Genomic DNA, 19,957 nt, shown 5'->3' on the forward strand with positions numbered 1-19,957 from the left:
CTCTTCTTGCTTCTCTGCCCCATGATGGCTTTTGTCTCTCTCCTGCACACTCTCCTAAGGCATGGCATCTCTCTTCCCCTGCTCCTTCCTCATGGTCCCAAACCCAGGAAATCTAAGCCCTGCCTATATCTTTTCTCCCCAGCTGTTAGCTGCTGTCATCTTTATTTACTAATCAGAATTAACTATGGACAGATTCTCTCTCTTGTTTTAGGGGCAAACCATTTTGGGGGGCAAACTAACATTAGAATACAAGCATTAGGCCAAACCCACTACACATTAGTCCACCAAAATGCTCACATACTAATCTTCCCACCCAATTAACCTGCACCAGCTTATCTATTCATCTTTTCATTAACCCTTCCAACATCTCTCTATGCAATCCATCTATCCACTTACCAACATTTGGCCCATCAGATAGTGTCATCTATCCATTCATCTATCCATTTGTACATCCAGCTATTCAATTTCCCCTCCACCAACCTAACTGTTTATGCATTAGCCTCTTGTCCATGCCTCTTGTCCATCCATTCATCCCTCCTTCTATCTACTTCTCTGATCATCTACCCTTCCAACTAGCCCCTCAAAAGCCAGTCTATCCAGTTATCCAGCCAGCCAGCCACCCATCCTTCCATCCACTGCCAAAGGTTCTGATCCTGACAGATGGAAAGTCCCAGAAGGCTAATGACCTGCACTCAAACCTGGAGACCTTGGAGCTGACACTCTGCCAACCCCACCCTCTTGCTACCAACTCCCTCTATAGAGGCCACTGACTCTTCACTTGTCTCCTGAGGGCTTCTGCCCAGTGAGCCCTGATCTATCTATTCACAACCCTGGATACTAGGGCTCAAGCCTGTTTGGCTAAGTCACTATGAGCTAATTGAAGACACCAAGATGAGCTCTCCAGGACACTGAGATGCAAGTCAGGAGGAGCTTTCAGCCAGGAGACAATGCCTTTGTCCTCGTGGGGAATTTGCCTACAAATTTTTGGCTAATTATTTCCCTAACCTCCTTGGACTATACTTTGAGACATATTTCTTATTACCTCCTACTTTCCCAGAGGGAAATACAAGGTTAACCTTCATTTGTGTTTGCTTGTTTGTTTGTTTGTTTTCAGACAAATCACTGAACTCAGCAACTGGTTCATGCCTATATTTCCAGCTACTTGACAAGAAGAAAGGAGAAAGAAAAAAAGAGAGAGAGAAAAAGAGAAAAGACTGGGGATGTAGCTCACAGGTGAAGTATTTGCTTAGCATGTATGAGGCCCTGGGCTCAAACTCCAGTACTGGATAAAAATAAAAAGAGGGTCAGAAGGTAAAGTCCATGGGGACCCAGCCCTGTCAGTCCCCTCTAAGGCCTTGCAGAACATAAGAGGATATGCTTTCTGGGGACTGTTTTCCAGGATGTACCTGCCTGGTGCAGAGGGGCTGAAGAAAGCCACATGCTGGCTGAGTCCTGTGAACAATTACAAAGAGCCCCTTCCACACTTGACTGCCTAGCCAGAGTGCTCGCACCTCTCAGGCTTGCTTGTCCCCTCCTCATGGAAGCCACCTACTCCCAGTCAACTTATCTTATTTCCAAGCACAGCAAGGCCTCCCTCCGACAGATAGCCTGTGGGACTGTCCTTGTATTTTCTCATTGACTATAATCCTACATTGCTGAAGGTGCGCCCCTACTACATCAAAAGTTCTAGAAGTGAAGCTGGTTGCCTGCTCCCAGGCAGAGGGTTCAGAGCTGGCATTCACTCAGCCAGTGCCACCCTCTGATACCCTATCTTTTACTGTCCCTACTTTCTACAGAGGCCACTGACCTCTCCCCTACCACCCAAGGGCTCTGCCCAATGCTACTTGAGGGTTCCAGGACTCTGCCAGATCACTGTTGATGACTGTCAGCCTCATTTGGGGCTACTTGACATCAGCAGAATGTGCAGTGCTCCTACTGTGCAGAGCCTTCCTCTCACCTGCCTGGGTGGGTGTTCCCATGCACACACAGAGTGCTTGGTGGCCCTTGTCTGAGTTAAATGCACTTGAGGCTGGAGTCTTCAGGGCAGGTGGGATCTGTTGTGTGGTCCCTGCTCCTGCCCTGGAACGAGAAACCACCCTGGGGTTTCTTGCAACCCAGACTGGTCTGGAATTCACTATGTAGCCAAGGATGACCTTGAACTTTTGATTCTTCTACCTCTGGGTGTTTTACATGTGTAGAACACTATGTCCACTTTTTTCTGTACTGTGTTGAGCCCAGAGTCTTTCTGGATGCTAAGCAAGCACTCTGCCAAGGGAGATAGAGTCCCCCGCTTCTCTCGCCACTCTCCCTCCCGTCCTTGATGTTTGCAAGCTAGTCACTGAATCGATGATAGAGTCACTAGCTCAGATGGCAGATGTGGCATGAGATCTGGTTCCCTGGGACAAAGGCTGGTGCAGAGGGCATGTGAATAAATCATGAGGGGCCCACAACAGGCCAGCAGGCCACAGCTGACCTCATTCTGGAAGTGAGAGTAAGCAGCTGTGTGGTGAGTGGCTGGGGTGTGGCAAGGGGCAAGGGGCTGTGTGGCACCTTTACCCTTGTTCGTTGAGAAGAACTTACAGGTCAGGGGAGTGGTTCACCCAGGAGGTGAGGAAGCAGAGGTGGAGACAGAGGTATCCCGGGGCTCCAGGTGGGGAAGAGAAGAGCAGGTGGCATACTTTTCCAGAATCTTGGAGCTTTCCTGGGAAAGAGAATGGTGGAGGGGTGGGTAGGGCAAACAGACAAAGCCTCTGAGAAACAGTGAAAGGGGAGAGAGAGAGAGAGAAAGAGAGAGAGAGAGAGAGAGAGAGGCAGACAGACAGACAGACAGACAGAGACAGACAGGCGGACAGAGAGACAGAGACAGACAGACAGACAGATACAGAGAACAGAGACAGACAGAGATACAGAGAGAGACAGAGAGACAGAGAGAGACAGAGACAGAGACACACACAGAGACAGAGAGACAGAGAGACAGACAGACAGAGACAGATACAGAGAGAACAGAGACAGACAGACAGAGACAGGGACACAGAGACAGACAGAGATACAGAGAGACACAGAGACTGAGAGAGACAGAAAGACAGAGACAGACAGAGAGACACAGAGAAAGACAGAGACAGACAGAGAGACACAGAGATAGGGACAAAGAGACACAAAGACAGAGACAAACAGAAAGAGACAGAGAAACAGACAGAGAGACAGAGACAAAGAGGGGCTGAGGGGAATAGAGAGAGACTAGGAGGGCCTGAGGGTCATGAGAACACTGCTCTACCAAGACAGAGACGTAGCATAGGCCAAGCCAAAGCAGATGGAGAGCGAGCAGAATACGGAGCAGGAAGAACATGTTAGGACCACCAACCATAGAGGTGCAGGCAGGGCAAGGGACTGGAGGCTAGCCAGCTTGGGAGCCTGACCGCCTGGATCAGCAAGGAGCCCCAGGGTATAGTCTATGGTCCTGTGAAGATTGGGAAGCACTGTAGGAGGAAGGTGAAGATTTCAAAGATGGACTACAGGAGCAGCAATGGAAGAAGATAGTAACCTTAGAGGAGCCAGGCTCTACTAACTCCCAGAGACAGAAACGAAACATAGCCACAGCTCGCACTGAGCCACCTACCTACAGGTTGAGGAGACCCAGCTGGAACAGAAAACGTACCACACCTATATCCATGGCCCTACCTGAGGGCCCAGCAGATGGCAGCCTCCCTGAAGGGGACTTCAGTCCATCCACGGGCACTGCAGGACCCAGCCAAGACCTAGCCAGCCCTACTGCCCGCAGACGGGCCCTCCTCCGTGAGCTAGAAGCCCAGGTGCAGGCTGCCTATGGACAGGTAAGGGACACGGACGGTTCTTTACTAAGGCAAACCCCAGCTGGCTATAAAACACACCCAAAACCAAGTCCACATACAGGTGACCAGAGTGGTCAGAAGTTAGGGAATCCATCTGCCACCTCTGTTGACACTGAGGGATTGGTACCCAGAGCTGGCCCTTCATGCACCATGTCAAACTCTGAATAGATACAGGGTTTTGACAAGGGTACACAGGAACTTTAGACTGGACCAAGATAAAAGGAGATAGTCTCTCTCTCTCTCTCTCTCTCTGAGGAATTCATCCTCCAGTATCCAGTTGCCACATTGGGAGAGATGAGAATCCAGCTGGTCCAAGCACTGGGTCCTTACTTCTTCCAGAGGGATCCAAGCCTGCTTCTGAAGGTGCTGACTAGGGGAGATTAGTGTAAGGATGAGAGAGGGCTGGTTGGAGGGGGGGTTGTTCAGACCCTCCTGAGGAAGATCTGGGAGACTGTGCCTTCCAGGGGGCCTTGGCTCTGAGTAAACCCACACACACACTCACAGAGATACTCAGAGATAATCCCGGATTGGATTAGGGCCCAAGCCCCGGGCCCAGGGCTCCCCGCCTGCCCACCCGCTCCTGATCTTGCCCACAAAACCCCAGGAAAATCCTCTCTAGTGCTCCCAGGCTGTCCCTGGAAACAGCAGGGAGCTGGCAGAGTCCACAGCATCCTCTCAGGACTCAGGGCCTGGCATGGTTCAGAGACCCATGGGGAACTGTGCCAAGAGGCCCTGGCACCGGGGGTCTAAGGTAGGAAGGTGAAGGGGAGAGACATAAGGCCAGAAACCTGGGTGGCCCCATGCATTGGGCAAGTAGTACCCAGAGACCTGGGGGTACTGGGCTGGATTAGAGATTGGCTCCAGAGGAGACGGAGGGGATATCTGTATTCTTTCTTTGAAGGAGATGTTTTCCTGGACTTCCCCAGTCTTGCCTAGGTCTCCCCTGCTAAGCTGATAGGCCAGCTACCCATTCTGTGCAGGCCTGACTCTCTCAGCTTTAACCGGGGTTACCAGAGCTAGAGCCCAGGTCTTGTTCTGCCACAGGCTTTCTCAGTGACCAGACCAAGGCCCTCACCTCTTCTGGGCTTTAGTTTACCCAACTGAGCAGTTGGGGGTGAACTCTTCCAGCCTAGAGTGTTGGTGGGTCTTGTGTACCTAGAGACCCCTCCCCCTCTGTCAGGTGCTAGGCTCCGGAGAGAGGACCAGCTCATGAGGGCTGGAGAGGGGCTACAGGAGACCGGGCTACGTGGGCATCGCTCCAGCTCATGGCTCACTTTGCCACAGGAACGCTGGCAGTGGCCTGGATCCCCCCTAGGGGGCTCCCGCCCCAGCCCTGGCCCCAGAGCTGAGGAGCAGGAGGGGACACAGGGCTACTCAGTGCTCGGCAGCCTGGTGGGGCCAGCATGCATCTTCCTTCGACCCAGCATCGCCGCTACCCAGCTCGTATGTACTGTTACTCTTCTGCCAGCCTGCTGCACTGGTCCCTTAGCCTCATCACTCCCAAGTAGGTGTGAAGGCTAGAGAGGATGGCAGAGGAAAGACATGCCATCCTAAGGGTGGGGCAGAGCTTGGGGAACTCCCATACCAGGCATGGAGTTGGGTACGAACCCAAGAAACAGCCACCTGAGAGTCGGAGTACAGTCCAGTGGCAGAACACTTGCTTATAGCAAGCCCAGGGTTACATCTCCAGCGTTGCCGAAATAGAAAGGAAGTGCTCTCAAGGGAAGATGGCTGGAGAGGTGGGGGAGTCCTCAGGAGATGGTCAGGAGCAGAGGGAGAGAGTCAGGGGCAAGGCAGACCTGCAGTGACCAACTGGCTTGAGTATGAGGTTCTGTCTGACCCTAGGATCTACCTCTGTCAAAAGGAGTTATGTACCTCAGAAGACTGTGGGAACAGGGTCCTGGGGTCCTGTGGCAGATCAGAAGGAAAAGGGATCCCTAAGACACCCAGACAGGTGAACAGAACTGGGCAGAATCAGGCACAGGCTTTGGGTATGCTGTGGGGTGGGCTGGATGAGAAACCCCAAGACATAGAAGGAGGGTGCTGAGGCCTGGGCAGGCCAAGGAACTCCTAACCATCTGTGTACTCTGCAGAACCGAGAGCTGAGACCAGAAGAGATCGAAGGTAACGGGTTCAGGGAGGGGGTGAGTTGAGGTGGGGTGTGGGATAGGGATCACAAGAAGAGGTTTGGAGCTGGGGCCTCTGCAAGACCTAGGAAGAGTGAGAAGGACATGGGGACGAGACTGGGCAGGGAGAGGTGGCAAATCCTCCCTTCTTTGCCAACCCCTTGGTCTCAGTGACCACACTGATTTATATTTGTCTATCTGGCTGACACTTCCGGGCTGCCCACTGTGGGCCCGGCCCCTTGTTAACCCTGCTAACCAGGTAGATAAGGCCCCCACCTTCTGGAGATAGTTACAGTTGCAGCTGCATAGAACACCCTTAGGAAAACCAATGAATGGGCTGTCCAGGAAGAAATGGGCAGGGAACTCTTCCTGGTAGCTTTTCTGTCTCTTCTCCCCTCCCACCTTCTCTTCCTTCTCCTTTTAATCACCTACAACAGAGATTGACACATACAAGATGCTTCTTAAACATTTGATAACAGAACAAATTTTAATACTACACGCGCAAAGGCCCTGAGATAACAAATAGGAACTGAGGTTTAACAACAAAGGAGCAGAGGGGAAAGATGGGCTGGCCCCAGCTGGCAGCCAGGAAGGGGCGCTTAGAAAAGGACTAAGCTCACTCTGTCTGGCAGAGCTGCAGGTCGCCTTCCAGGAGTTTGACCGAGACCGGGATGGCTACATCGGCTACCGGGAGCTGGGTGCCTGCATGCGGACACTAGGCTACATGCCCACGGAGATGGAGCTCATTGAGATATCACAACAAATCAGTATGTGCTTCAGACTCCACTGAGACTCATGCCCCAGCCCTGGCCCAGCCCCGAGGTAGCGGCATGGACTGTTCCAAGAGCCCAGGATATAGTTGTCGTTAAAGGGAGAGTGGGGAGTATGACATCAATAAAGAGGCTGAAGCTCAGAGAGGTGAAGTACTTGTCTAGAGTCACACAGCAGGGGCTCAGAGAAACCAAGAACCTGTGTCCTAAGAGCCTAGTTGACTGGTGGCACACGCCTTTAGTCCTAGCATTTGGAAGGCAGACAGATCTCTGATTTCCAGGCCAGCCTGGTGTACAAAGCATGTTCCAGAACAGTCAGGGCTACACAGAGAAACCCTGTGTTGAAAAACCACAAACAAACAAACAGAGCCTAGCTGAGGACAAGTCCCACCAGGAGGTGCCGATGATGACATCATTGGCACACAGGAAGAACAGACCATCTAAAGCCATGAAGGAAGGGGCCAGGAGCCAAAGGGGAACATAGGCCAGGTGCTAGGTTAACATAGGCCAGGTGCTAGGTTAACATAGGCCAGGTGCTAGGTTAACATAGGCCAGGTGCTAGGTTAACATAGGCCAGGTGCTAGGTTGGCGTCTCTAATGGATGGACGTACCCTCAGGTGGTGGGAAGGTGGATTTTGAAGATTTTGTGGAGCTGATGGGTCCCAAGCTGCTGGCAGAGACGGCAGACATGATTGGCGTGAGGGAGCTCCGAGATGCCTTCCGGGAGGTGCACCTTGGGTGGAAGGGGTGGGGAGGGTGGGTGAGACTGTGGGGCTGCGGGGAGTGAGAGGCTGAGCGGATTCAGGGCTCAGTCAGTGATCCCAATGCTACCACAGTTTGACACCAACGGGGATGGCTGCATCAGCGTAGGCGAGCTCCGGGCAGCCCTCAAGGCCCTGCTGGGCGAACGCCTCAGCCAACGGGAAGTAGATGAGATACTCCAAGACATTGACCTCAACGGAGATGGCCTGGTTGACTTTGAAGGTAACACTTTCCCTGTTCAGCCACTTGTGCCTTCAAGGTTTCTAAAACAGTGGTTGTGGGTTGTGACTGAATATCAGATATTCTGCATATCAGATATTTACATGATGTTTCATAACAGTAACAAAAATTATAGTTATGATGTAACAATGAAATAATTTGTTGTTGTTGTTGTTGTTTCGAGACAGGGTTTCTCTGTATAGCCCTGGCTGTCCTGGAACTCACTTTGTAGACCAGGCTGGCCTCAAACTCAGAAATCCGCCTGCCTCTGCCTCGAGTGCTGGGATTAAAGGTGTGTGCCACCACTGCCTGGCAACAATGAAATAATTTTATGGTTGGGGGAGTCACCATAACATAAGGAACTGTATTAAAGGGTTGCAGCATTAGGAAGGTTGAGAACCACTATTTCTAAGGAGTTCCCAGTTATCATGAAGGATCAAGGAGGGAGGGATGTATACTACTGGCGAGGGAAGAAATTCATGTCAGTTCTCAAGAGAGCTAAAGTGCTTACTTGGGGAAAGGAAACAGGGAGAACCAAGACTGTACTCTGGGCAACAGGGGCCCCTCCTGCCTGATAAACAGATGCCTTTGAAGGTCTCCTTTAGGCCACCCTAAGGCAGGAAGATCTGCTTCTTTTCTAATGGGAACAGGAGGGCAGACCTAAAACCTTGGTTTGTCCTGGCAGAATTTGTTCGGATGATGTCTCGGTGAGCCTGTATGAAGCTGGAGTGGACTGGCCTAGAGGATCCCAGCCTCCAGATTGCTGTTCTTTGAAGGTCATTGTGTCCAGGACTGTGCGCCTCCTCCCCATCCCTGCCTGGGCACAGTGCCCTCTCCTATGGTCGCCCCATACCTCGTCCTGGTTCTCTGGCAATAAAGCATCTCCAAGCTTGTGGAGAAAGCTTTCTCCACTCACTTGTCCTGAAGGTGTGGTATCTGACCTCAAAAAGTTAAGTCCTGGAACCGGGCTGATTACAAGTCACCAAGTCACCTCAATTGTGAGCTCCAGAGGAATGGGGATTCCCTCTTCTTCCTCTCTGGAGGAAGCAAGTGCCAAAACAATCTCTGATAGGTGCACACCTTTTATCCCCACACTCTGGATGTAGAGACGGTTGAATCTCTGTGAGTCCAAGGACAGCCAGGGTTACACAGTGAAACCCTGTCTCTGACCCCCTCTCCCCTCCAAAAAAGAAAAAAAAAAAAAGAAAAGAAAAACACAAAACAACAAAAAAGACATCTCTGGGCTTGTAAAAACACGCACACACACACACACACACACACACACATCATTGTTTCTGGAGTTCTGTTCTTGAAATTTCCAGGACAGAGCCCTTGTCTTAGCTCTGTCACATGTATTCCTGTCCCAACCTTGGAAAGGTGCTGCTCAGTGCTCAGCCTTCAGCATCCAGGAAGCTGCTAGCTGGCAGAAGGGCTCCCCAAGAAGTCTGAGAGGTATGACTTCTTTCCTCTGAGAGCCCTCAGTACTTCCCAAGTACAGTGGGAAGGAACTGGACGGGCCAGCCCTGCCCATTTAAGGCCCCTCTAATGGACAGTCTATGTTGGTGAGCCTTTCAGCATAGAAGGCAGGACCTGCCTGGCAGGAATCAGGGGCTCCTTTCCTAACCGGTTGCCAGGCCTTTTTCTTTACAAGTACCCCTAACCTAAACCTCCACTCTGCTAGACACTCACATCTTCACACACAGAGCCTTCAAAGCCCTTGTTCTACACCAGTCTCTACCCACTCCCACTTTTGAAACAAATGTCTCCAACTAAGTCATGTAGAAACATTCTAATTTAACACACTCATGTCTAGAAGCTAGGAAGCCCAAGCTCAAGATGCAGGCAGAGACAGTAGGCAGTGACACATATTTATAACCTCAGCGCTCAGAACACTAAAGCAGCCAGAATGAGAGTTTGAGGCTAGTCTCAGGCACATAGTGAGATCCTGACTCGAAAAGGGAAGAAAGGGCAGGCGGTGTGGTGGTTCACACCCTTGATACCAGCAGGTCTTGCCGAAACACAGAGACCCTGTCTCAAGAAATGGGAAGGAGCTGGTCACAGTGGCACACACCTTTAATCCCAGCACTCGGGAGACAGGCAGAAAAATCTCTGAGTTTGAGGCCAGCCTGATCTACATAGTGAGTTCTAGGGCAAGACTACGTAGTCTCAAATAACGAGGAGGAGGAGGAAGAGAGTGACTGGGGAAGACATCTGCTGGGGGCACACTGGTCCTCACCAAATGGTCTCAGGTATAGCTAAGAGGCAGCCCCAGCTCCCTGAGCAGCAGCCTGGAATCTGGACTCTGAGGTGCCAGCGCTGGCTTCAGCAGCCTCAGCACCACCCATCCTGCAGATCCCAATTAATCCTTAATCCTCAATTAAGTGATCCCTACTGCCAAGCCCACAGCCTCCAACAATGAGTTGCCCAAGCCCCGTGGCTTTTCCAGAAGCTGGCACAGATGGTTATCATCCACGAGAAGATGTCTCTGCAGGAGCTGGGGGTGGCAACCCCACAACTGATGGAAAAGCAGGCAGTGCTCCCCACCCCCACCCAAGCCTGTGTGTGTGGATGGTGCCAGCCACCAGAGAAGGTCTTAGTCACGATGTGTCTGCTGACACTGAGAAGTGCTCACGGGACCCCCAGTGTTATGTGTGCCCCATGCTCCCGAAAAAAAAAAACCTCTAGTTCAGATGTTCCAAAAGATCCCAACTAGGCTAGGTCAGGGACAGGAGGGGAGTCCACAAGCAGAGTCTGCGGAGATCCTGGGTTTCCCAGCTGCTAATCTATGCTTTCCTGGGAACAGGCTCATTGCTGGGCTCCTGGAGCCCAGGATCAGCTCAGTTCTGGGTCTTTCCACATCTGTGAACTAACTAGATTCTTTGCTTGCTTTCCATACTCCATCGTGGCACCCTGCCTTCTAGATGAATTTTTAAAAATTACACACATTAAAGTTTGCTCTTGACAAATCTTCAATGTCTTCCACTCACCCTCATAGAGTCACATGAAACTGTCTCATGCCCCTAAAAATACTGCCTAGACTTGAATAATCCTGCTCCACCTGAGCAGTCTTCTGAGAACTGGTCACCTGTCAGTCTTCTGGTAGTATCCCTTTTCCAGCAAGCTGCACAATGGGAATCATACACTCTAGCTTTTTTCACTTAGCACCAAAACTTAAGATTTATTTATGTTGAGGGCAGTGAGATGGCTCTGCAGGGAAGAGCACCAACTGCTCTTCCGAAGGTCCTGAGTTCAAATCCCAGCAACCACATGGTGGCTCACAACCACCCGTAATGAGATCAGATGCCCTCTTCTGGTGTGTCTGAAGACAGCTACAGTGTACTTATATATAATAAATAAATAAATCTTTTAAAAAAAAGATGTATTTATGTTGAGAGGTCTGCCCACAGTGGGCACCACTATGACGTGCAAGGATGTGGTGGAGAGATGGGGGAAAAGAGAAGCGGATTAGTTTGTGTACTATGAAGAGAGACAGAACTAGAGGTGAGAGAGTGGAGAGGAGCAGCCTGATGTGTAGCTAGCCCCGCCATCTGAGGCCATGGTGAAGTCCCTGCCCACATTGCTGCTAAGGTCCTTTTTGGGTCTGTGACCATGCAGCAGCAGGAGTCTGTGTTGATGTCCATGGCTCACGTTACCACCAAACACCATGCAGATGTCCCTGGCCTATGCTGCCCCTTGGGAGCATGTTGATGTCCAAGGGCTGTGCAGAGCTGGCCCTGGTGGCATGAGAGCAGGAGAGTTGGCCCTGCCCCCTGCCAGCTGTAGCATTGGGTGAGTTAGCCAGGGCAGTGCTGGAGAGTTTGCCCTGGTGGTGTGGGTAGAGGAGAGCTGGCAGGCTGACCAATTCAGCTGCCACCAGGCCCAGATCCAGGGCTATGAGTTGGCCCACCCGAATATCTACCCCATCTGTGAACTGCATGTGAAGGAGCTGGTCCTGCAGACCCAAAGCTGCAGGATCTCCATGACACAGAGCAACAACAGGATATGCAAGAGGAGTCTCATTGAGGATCCAGTGTTGACAGTGTAGCATAAGGCAGGGAGAGGCCTTGAACCAGACCAATGCCTGCCTCATTGCAATGAACATTTGCAAGTAAAGATGTATGGACAGAAAGGGTGTACTGTGGAACACACTGTGACACACTATAGCTCCCATAATGAGATGGTTTTGGGTTTTGTTTTTTTATTTCCTTTTCATGGGGGAGGTTGCAAGGGCAGAGGGATGAGGAGATAAGTGGGATTGGGATGCCTGATGTGAAATTCACACAAAAATTAATAAAAAGTAAAAAACAAAATTATCTACATCATTGTATGGAGAGATAACTCGGCAGTTAAGAGCACTCACTGAGCTGGGCAATGGTGGCACATGTCTTTAATCCCAGCACTTAGGAGGCAGAGGCAGGTGGATTTCTGAGTTCGAGGCCAGCCTGGTTTACAAGTGAGTTCCAAGACAGCCAGGGCTACAGAGAAACCCTGTCTCGAACCCCTCCCTCCAAAAACAAGAGCACTCACTGGCTACTCTTCTAAAGGACCCAGACTCTCTCCAGCATATGGAGGCTCACTCTTTTTTGGCCACAGAGGCATGTGTGTGGTGCATAAACATATGTGGAGGCAAAACACCAATACATATAAAATAATAATTAAAATAAAAATATTTTATCTATGATATTTTATGCTAGATACATGATTTTTTTTTCCGAGACAGGGTTTCTCTGTATAGCCCTGGCTGTCCTGGAACTCACTCTGTAGACCAGGCTGGGCTTGAACTAGAAGTCTTCCTGCCTCTGCCTCCCAAGTGCTGGGATTAAAGGCGTGTGCCACTACTGCTGGGTTAGATACATGATTTCTATCTGTTGCTGAGTAAAATTCCATTGTATGGAGATATCACACTTAATTGATGTGGTATATTTGAATGGTCTGTCTGTTGTATGGGTATACCACAGTTAATTCATCTAGATGCCTATATTTTTTTCCTTTTGAAATAGAGTCTTTCGATGTAGCTCTGGCTGTCCTGGAATTTTCTGTGTAGGCCAGATGGCCTTGAATTCTGAGTTATGCCTGCCTCACATTTCAAGTGCTGGGACTAACTGCAGGAACCATGACACCCACCTGATCCTATTCGCCCATCAAAGGGTATTATAGTTTGTAAATTGCTTTTGAGACAAAGTCTGGCTATGTAGCCCAGCCTGACTTCAAACTCATGGCTATGGTCCTCAGTCTCTTTCTGAGCTCTGGGATTTCAGGAGTATACCAAGCTTGAATCTTGAATGTCTCTCCAAAGATCCACAGGTTGAAGGTTTGGTTCCCCCAGTTGATGGCACTACTCATTAGGAGCTCTAGGATGTGGGGTCTTCTAAGGAGAGGTTGCTAGGCCACTGTTCTTGCAGGGGACAGTTCCTGGACAATTCAGATCCTGGATCTTCCTCTTCCTCTTTTTTCACATCTCATGAAAGTTTCACAGTCAAGAACTGAACAGGTATCCTCTGACATAGGCAGCAACCAGAGTGGAACAACCATGAACTGGAACCTGAAGCCATGAAGCACACGAAGCCTTCCTCTGGGCAGCTGTCTGAGTGTCCTGTCACATCACAGGAGTGGACACTGACTACCATAAGATCATCTGTGCTGTGGCAGGTCATAAAACTGCCATAAACAGCCACACATGCATGCTTTGCAGAGACAGACATCCGCAAACCCGTTGCAGCCCCCGTTTTCGTGTCATTGTGGTTAGACTGTAATTTGGGAAGGAGCTGCTGGAGTATCTTCTGCAGTGGCTATGCCATGTTGCCTTCCCTCCAACTGAGCAGAAGAGCTCATGCTGCTGATGTCCCTGCCAGCCACTGGTGAGGATCAGTTATCTTAAGGAGGTGGAGAGGCGTCTCTCTGCTTGTGAATCCATTCATCTGTTCAACCTTCTAGTATGAAACTTTACAAACATAAAGTGGGTTGTGAGCCCAGCCTTTAACAGCTGAGCTGTCTCTCCAGCCCTAAAATTTTACAAACATAAAGTGGGGAGAAATGTACAGAAATGCAAACTGGAGCCAGCAAAGTGGCTCAGTGGGTAATGATGCCTACTGCCAAGCTTGACGACCTGAGTTTGTTCTCTGGGACACACACACGGCAGAAGAATTGAACAACCACCTGAGTCCTGTATGCTGTCTTCCAGTCACTACACATGCACCGTGGCACATGCAGCCATACATAGAGCCCCAGGACACACATGATGAAAACCAACAACAACCACCCCAAACAAAAACAAACAAAAGGTTTTTTTAAATTTGAAAGGGTCTGGAGAGATAGCTCAGTGGTCAAGAGTGCCTACCACTCCTGAGGCCCAGAGTTCAATCCACAGCACCCATGTTGGGTGGCTCACAACCGCCTGGAACTCTAACTCCTGGGAACCTGTCATTCTCTTAGGGGCTCCTCAGGCACCGGCCTTGCCCTGCACCTACTCACTTGGACACTCAGACACACACATAACTAAAAATAGAACACTTTTTCTTTTAAGTAAAGGAAAGGCAATGTTAGCTATTCACATAATGTTATAGATGACTGTTGAGTGGTCAGCCTGTGAGGTGAACTGAGTCCGTGGGTCTCACTAGCCTCTGATCTGGAGGATGTCATAGTAGAAGGCTCACTAAATGCACAGGTAAGCCAGGTGACTCACACTGTGAGCCAAGCTTAAGAGGCAGAGGCCAGAGCACTGCTGTGAGTTCAGGTCTACCTTGAGCTGTAGAGCAAAATCTTGTCTCAAAACTAAACAACCATGAGAACCCTGGGGTCCAGGCTAAGAGTGCTGATTCTGCAAGCACGATGATCTGAGTTTGAATCCCTAGTTGAATATCGATGTAAAAAAAAAACAGGCATGGTTGAGTGTTCCTATGACCCCAAAATTTAGGGGGCTTCCTGGCCAGCCAGGCAAGCTGAAATGTGAGCTTCTGGTTCAATGGCACACTCCAACTCCAGGCAGCGAGGCAAACATCAGTAGATGAAAACACTGGATACTCTTCTCTGGCCTCCTCAATCATTCACATGGACTTGCACCTACACATCCCCATGCATGTAACACACACACACACACACACACACACACACACACACACACACACTCACACACACACACAATTACAGGCTGGGGAAGCCTTTGCCAGCTTCCCCTGAGTGAGCAGTGGTCTTCGGGTAGGCTGCAGCTGTCTGCTCTAACCTCCTCAGGGACACACCCTGTTCCTCAGGGAGGATTCATTCTCAAAAGAGGAAGAACATCTAAAATCACTTCAGTGCGATGTTCAGCCCACTCTCACCTCCCCAGATATTAAGAGCTGAATGTCTGTGTGTCCCATTAAGCTCACATGTGCACCCACAGTTCTCACTGTAGCTGAATCTAGAGGTAGGTCTCTAGGCAAGAAGTGAAAATGAAAGGTCAAAGGGCAGGGCTCTTATCTAGAAACTCTATGTGGGGCCAGGAAGAAAGCCCACAGCAGGAACCCAGGAGGCTGGCACTCTGACTTCAGACGTTAGCCCCTAAGCTGTGCAAAAATAATCTTCTCGATTTAAACTACTCAGTCCATGGTATTTTGTTTCATTTGGATATTACTCAGCCCCAAGCGATGAACATATGGAGCAATGGAGAAAGCAGGAAGGCTTAAGGCTGAAAGGAGGGGAACTGGGACATTCCTGAAAGGAGTTTTACAGTAGCTCCTCCTCACACACTCCCACCCACCCACTGGAGTTTTTCCCACAGTGCAGTCTTGCTGGCACATATGGGGATTATCTTGGGTGACCTGACAGACAGGCTGGCACTGAGTTCATGATCCTCCAGCCTCAATTGAGGTTTCACACTCTCACTGTCATCCATGGGCCTTATTTTAATCATGCATTAGAGGATTCTAAAGAGGCATGAATGATTAAATGTCGGGTGTTTTTTTTTTTTTTAATTTGAGGTTTGTTTGTTTTGGGGGGGTTAAAGATTTATTTATTTTATGTATCTTGAGTACACTGTTGCTGTCTTCAGATACACCAGAAGAGGGCATTGGACCCCATTACAGATGGTCGTGAGCCACCATGTGGTTATTGGGAATTGAACTCAAAACTTTTGGAAGAAAAGTTAACCGCTCTTAAATGCTGAACCATCTCTTCAGCCTTTTGGTTTGTTTTTCAATAGTCTTTAAAAAGGAGATTTATTTAGCTGAAAGTGGTGGTGCATACCTTTAATCAAAGCATTCAGGATGCAGAAGAGAGAGAATCTCTCTGAGTTTAAGGCCAGCCTGGTCTACATATTAAGTTCCAGGTTAGCCAGAGCTAGTGTGACCCTCTCTTAGGAAAAAAAAGAATGTCTAGGGTGTTTTCCCTGACCGTAGGTTTGTGTACTACATGTTTGCTCGGTGCCCACTAAGAACAGAAAAGGATATTGGGCCCACTGGATATGCAATTACAGATGGTTCTGAGGCACTGTGTAAATGCTGAGAATTCTAATCTGGGTCCTCTGGAAGAACAGCTTGACCTCTTATCCAATAAGCTATCTCTGCAGCCACTTTTTTTGTTTGTTTGTTTTTGGTTTTGTTTTTGTAGACAGGGTTTCTCTGGCTGTCCTGGAAGTCACTCTGTAGACCAGGCTGACCTCAAACTCAGAAATCCATCTGCCTCTGCTTCCCAAGTGTTGGGATTAAAGGTGTGTGCCACCACTGCCTGGCACTTTTGTTTTTTGTTTTTTGTTTTTTTTGAGACAGGGTTTCTCTGTATAGCCCTGGCTGTCCTGGAACTCACTCTGTAGACAGGCTGGCCTCGAACTCAGAAATCCATCTGCCTCTGCCTCCCAAGTGCTGGGATCAAAGGCGTGCGCCACCACCGCCCGCTCCCCCCCCCTTTTTTAAAGTGAGTTGGGGACTAAAGATATGGCTCAGCAGTTCTGCAGGCATAAATGCAGGCAAAACACTCATATACATAAAGTAGAATTTTTTTTTTTTTAATTTTAAAGTGAATTGATTTCCAGGAAATAGGAACTAGATGACCAGACCCAGGTGGGAGTTTCATTAATGCTGTCAGAACTATAATCAACCATGCTTCAACCCATATGGGGCTGATTCTCATCTCTATTTCTCTGCCCACTTCCTAGTTTACTTTCCAGGTATTATTGTCTTCATGTTTCATATGAGGAAACTAAAGCATATTAAGGTAAGAAACTGTGGCGTGTGCCTGTAATCCTTAGCATTTTGGAGACAAGAGCATCAGGAGTTGAAGGTCATCCTCGCCTATCCAGAGAGTTCGAATTCTGACTGGGTCACTTGAGACCTTGTCTTAATCCCATCTAATCGTCCAAAAAGAGAGCCCAGGAGGAAACCATTAATGAGGTGTTGAGATTCCAGCCAAGGGTCTTGACTTAGGGTCCTGACTTGACCTAACGCAGTCTTTGATGGTAGGATGCTCTATCTTTATCTGTGGAGGAGGTGGGGGACTTAGAGTTCAGGTCTCGAGCAGTGTCGCTGGCTGCCTTGGACCCATCGCCTGCCTAGGTCCTAAAATTCAAACCAACCCAGAGAAAGAGCTTGGTAAAGACTTTGGTGAGGGAACCGTTGCCATGGGAACAAATACAGGCCTGAGGCGCGCGCGTGCGCACATCCGAAAGGGGGGGGCACTGAACCGGTGAATGGTGACGTAAAACGCTCGGGGTAGGGCGGAGTGCTCACACTGTCGGAGCCCTGGCCTTGGGAGTTCACAGCGGAGGGAAGTCGCGAAGCGGTGAGGACGGAGTGTGTACGGCAGACCGCCACACATCACCGGAGCAAACCGCAGGGACTAGACTGGCCGGCTGCCGAGGCCCCGCCTCTCGGACCTCGGGACTAATCGGATTGAAAGCGCGCCGGCCCCGGGCCCCGAACTCGCCAATTGAGGAGGACGGCTGTCACCGCCCAATCCGGGGCAGACAGGTGCGAGGTCCGGAAGGTGGAGGCCAATCGGCAGCGGTTGCGGCCTGCGGGGGCAAGAGTCAGCCAATGAGGAGACTCGAGTGACAGCTGAGCGCACCAATCGAGAGTGAGGAACGGTCGTGCCCGCCCGCCCTTCCGGCCGGAGCTCTATTTACCAGGGGCGTGCAGCTCGCTTGCCAATCAGAGTGCGGCTGAGCTGCCGGACAGCCAACCCTGGAGGAGCTGCCGGCTGGCGGCCGCCGCACTAAGGAGTTGGGATGTCCTACAAACCTATCGCGCCCGCCCCCAGCAGTACCCCGGGCTCCAGCACCCCCGGGCCAGGCACCCCGGTCCCTACAGGTGAGGCTCCAACTCCACCCTTGCTCGCCTTGTCCGGGTAGTCGAGGTCTTGTAGAGAAACCGCTCGAGTTTTGCAATACGGGGCCTGCTAGACGAGCCTGGCTCAGCCTCAGTTTGCTGGCCTGAGAAGTGGGCGTGGTCACGTAAGAAATTGTAGGTGGAGCGCTTGTGGGAGGAGTGTGTCTCCGAAGTTGTTCAGAGTGGAGTGAAGAAGTGTGCCTTTGGAAATAGTCAGGGGAACGGTCCTGGGCTTGGAAATCTCTGACGAGGCCCTTGTCACACTCTGACCTCCTAACTCGTGTTGTTGCAGCCGGAAGTGTCCCATCGCCATCGGGCTCAGTGCCAGGAGCTGCAGCACCTTTCAGACCACTGTTTAACGATTTCGGACCGCCCTCCATGGGGTATGTACAGGTGAGTGTGGCCAAGAGCTTGCTTATGGATGAGGACAGGAGAACCCCTCGGGGTCTGAGGTCACATCTGTATTTTCTTTTGACACAGGCGATGAAGCCACCCGGTTCCCAGGGCTCTCAGAGCACCTACACAGACCTGCTGTCTGTCATAGAGGAGATGGGCAAAGAGATCCGGCCCACCTATGCTGGTAGCAAGAGTGCCATGGAGCGCCTGAAGAGAGGTAAGTGAAGCCACAGGCCCACCTTTGCTCTGCCCAGGACACAGACACTGAACAGTTAGACATTTCGGTAAGAATGGTGGATATCTAGAGACAGTACAGGACATTTGGGCCAGCCTCGATTGGAACAGAACTTGTACCTAAGGAGGTGGTGTTTCAAAATGAACTTGAGTCAGTTTCCAGGATGGTGCCTGGGAACTCGGGATGAATGCAGGGATTAGCCAAACCCTAATCTCATCCAACCTCATTAGATTAGCGGTGCTCTTGCTGAACCATGGAGGGGTGGGGGCGTGTCTGCTCTGAAGGGTGGCTGTGGACGGTTTCTGAGGCCCTGTTTGTTACTTCCCCATCCTCACCACCCCAGGCATCATCCACGCTCGGGCACTAGTCAGAGAGTGCTTGGCAGAGACAGAACGCAATGCCCGCACGTAACAGGAAGCACCTTGACCTCTTCGTCGGGACCTTTCCGGCCACTGCAGAGCACCTGCTTCTCCCTGGCCTTCGCCCCAAGTTGCTTCCTATCCTGGGCTTCCTGCCCTGTCTCCCTTGCTGGGCGCCCTCCAGGAACCAGGTAGCAGATCTTCGTTCAGTTGGCTGTACAACCTGGTCTCTACCCTCTGCAGGAGTGCTGAGAGGTCACTGAGTCCCTTCTGTGACCTGCCCACAGTGCTGATCTGACGGGAGCTTGCTCCTCTCTGGCCCACCACACACATGGCACTTACTCCTTAACTCTTAGTCCAGGCCGCCTCCTGCCTCTCCATCAGGAGTGCAGAAGGCCTCCATGCCTCATCTCTGGGCCACAGCTGACTCTTTTTTTGGTGTGTCTTTTACTAAATATGCCCTTTTTGTATAAATAAAAGATGATTTGGAGTCATTCTCTCAGCTCTGAGCCTTTCTGTGTGTGGTTCCTCTGGGGAAGCCCGAGTGGGCCAGGCAGAAGGGGAAGGGCAGAGCAGGAAGTGGGGAAGGTTGCTTGAACCTAGCTTTACCCGTTCCCATCTTGTCCATTGCTACCTCCAGCTCTGTGCCTTCCAGCTGAAGGAGTAGCTGAAAGGCCAGAACACAGATGGTGGGGAAGTTTGCATAAGGAGGTGCCACCAGGGGGCAGCGTAGGGCCTTGGCTGCCTTCACAGCTGGAGGCACTGTTGGACAGCAGGAGCCTGAAGGGCCCTTCCTCTGGATTGGCAGGCATGCCCTGTAGGGTGAAAATGCCAGTTCACTTAAGCCTCTCCCTTGAATGTCCTAATGCCCCTGCACTACCCTCCGCTTTAAAACTCTCCTTTGAAGGCTCTAAATACACCGGGTCTCTGACTCCTTAGGGAGGCAG

General features: G+C 50.7%; 2 protein-coding genes across 4 annotated transcripts; both read left to right on the plus strand.

The window, feature by feature from the left end:
* Positions 1-3,452: 3,452 nt before the first annotated feature.
* On the plus strand, positions 3,453-8,619 carry Cabp2 (calcium binding protein 2). Of its 3 annotated transcripts, XM_031384697.1 has the most exons (7): positions 4,479-4,599; positions 5,133-5,291; positions 5,942-5,972; positions 6,607-6,741; positions 7,362-7,471; positions 7,581-7,728; positions 8,411-8,619. In XM_031384697.1, the coding sequence occupies exons 1-7, from the start codon at positions 4,543-4,545 to the stop codon at positions 8,434-8,436; spliced, it is 666 nt and encodes a 221-aa protein (XP_031240557.1). In that variant the 5' UTR covers positions 4,479-4,542; the 3' UTR covers positions 8,437-8,619. The 3 variants fall into 3 exon arrangements, with proteins under 3 accessions (XP_031240558.1, XP_031240557.1, XP_031240559.1); XM_031384698.1 differs by lacking the exons at positions 4,479-4,599; positions 5,133-5,291 and adding an exon at positions 3,453-3,830; XM_031384699.1 differs by lacking the exon at positions 5,133-5,291.
* An 8,788-nt stretch (positions 8,620-17,407) lies between these two features.
* Cdk2ap2 (cyclin dependent kinase 2 associated protein 2) lies at positions 17,408-19,512 on the plus strand. Its single transcript, XM_031389136.1, has 4 exons — positions 17,408-18,002; positions 18,313-18,413; positions 18,501-18,633; positions 18,995-19,512. Exons 1-4 carry the CDS (start codon positions 17,921-17,923, stop codon positions 19,060-19,062), a joined length of 384 nt encoding a protein of 127 aa, XP_031244996.1. The 5' UTR covers positions 17,408-17,920; the 3' UTR covers positions 19,063-19,512.
* Positions 19,513-19,957: the final 445 nt, after the last annotated feature.

Source organism: Mastomys coucha, unplaced genomic scaffold (assembly GCF_008632895.1).
Source record: "Mastomys coucha isolate ucsf_1 unplaced genomic scaffold, UCSF_Mcou_1 pScaffold21, whole genome shotgun sequence".
Taxonomy (NCBI): Eukaryota; Metazoa; Chordata; class Mammalia; order Rodentia; family Muridae; genus Mastomys; species Mastomys coucha.

Excerpts from the sequence above, each read along its gene's own strand:
- Cabp2 (XM_031384697.1), top strand. The coding sequence starts at position 4,543 with ATGGTTCAGAGACCCATGGGGAACTGTGCCAAGAGGCCCTGGCACCGG. Across the intron at positions 5,292-5,941 it reads GCATCGCCGCTACCCAGCTC|AACCGAGAGCTGAGACCAGA; the intron begins GTATGTACTGTT and ends TGTACTCTGCAG. Across the intron at positions 7,472-7,580 it reads TCCGAGATGCCTTCCGGGAG|TTTGACACCAACGGGGATGG; the intron begins GTGCACCTTGGG and ends ATGCTACCACAG.
- Cdk2ap2 (XM_031389136.1), top strand. The coding sequence starts at position 17,921 with ATGTCCTACAAACCTATCGCGCCCGCCCCCAGCAGTACCCCGGGCTCC. Across the intron at positions 18,003-18,312 it reads AGGCACCCCGGTCCCTACAG|CCGGAAGTGTCCCATCGCCA; the intron begins GTGAGGCTCCAA and ends GTGTTGTTGCAG. Across the intron at positions 18,634-18,994 it reads CATGGAGCGCCTGAAGAGAG|GCATCATCCACGCTCGGGCA; the intron begins GTAAGTGAAGCC and ends TCACCACCCCAG.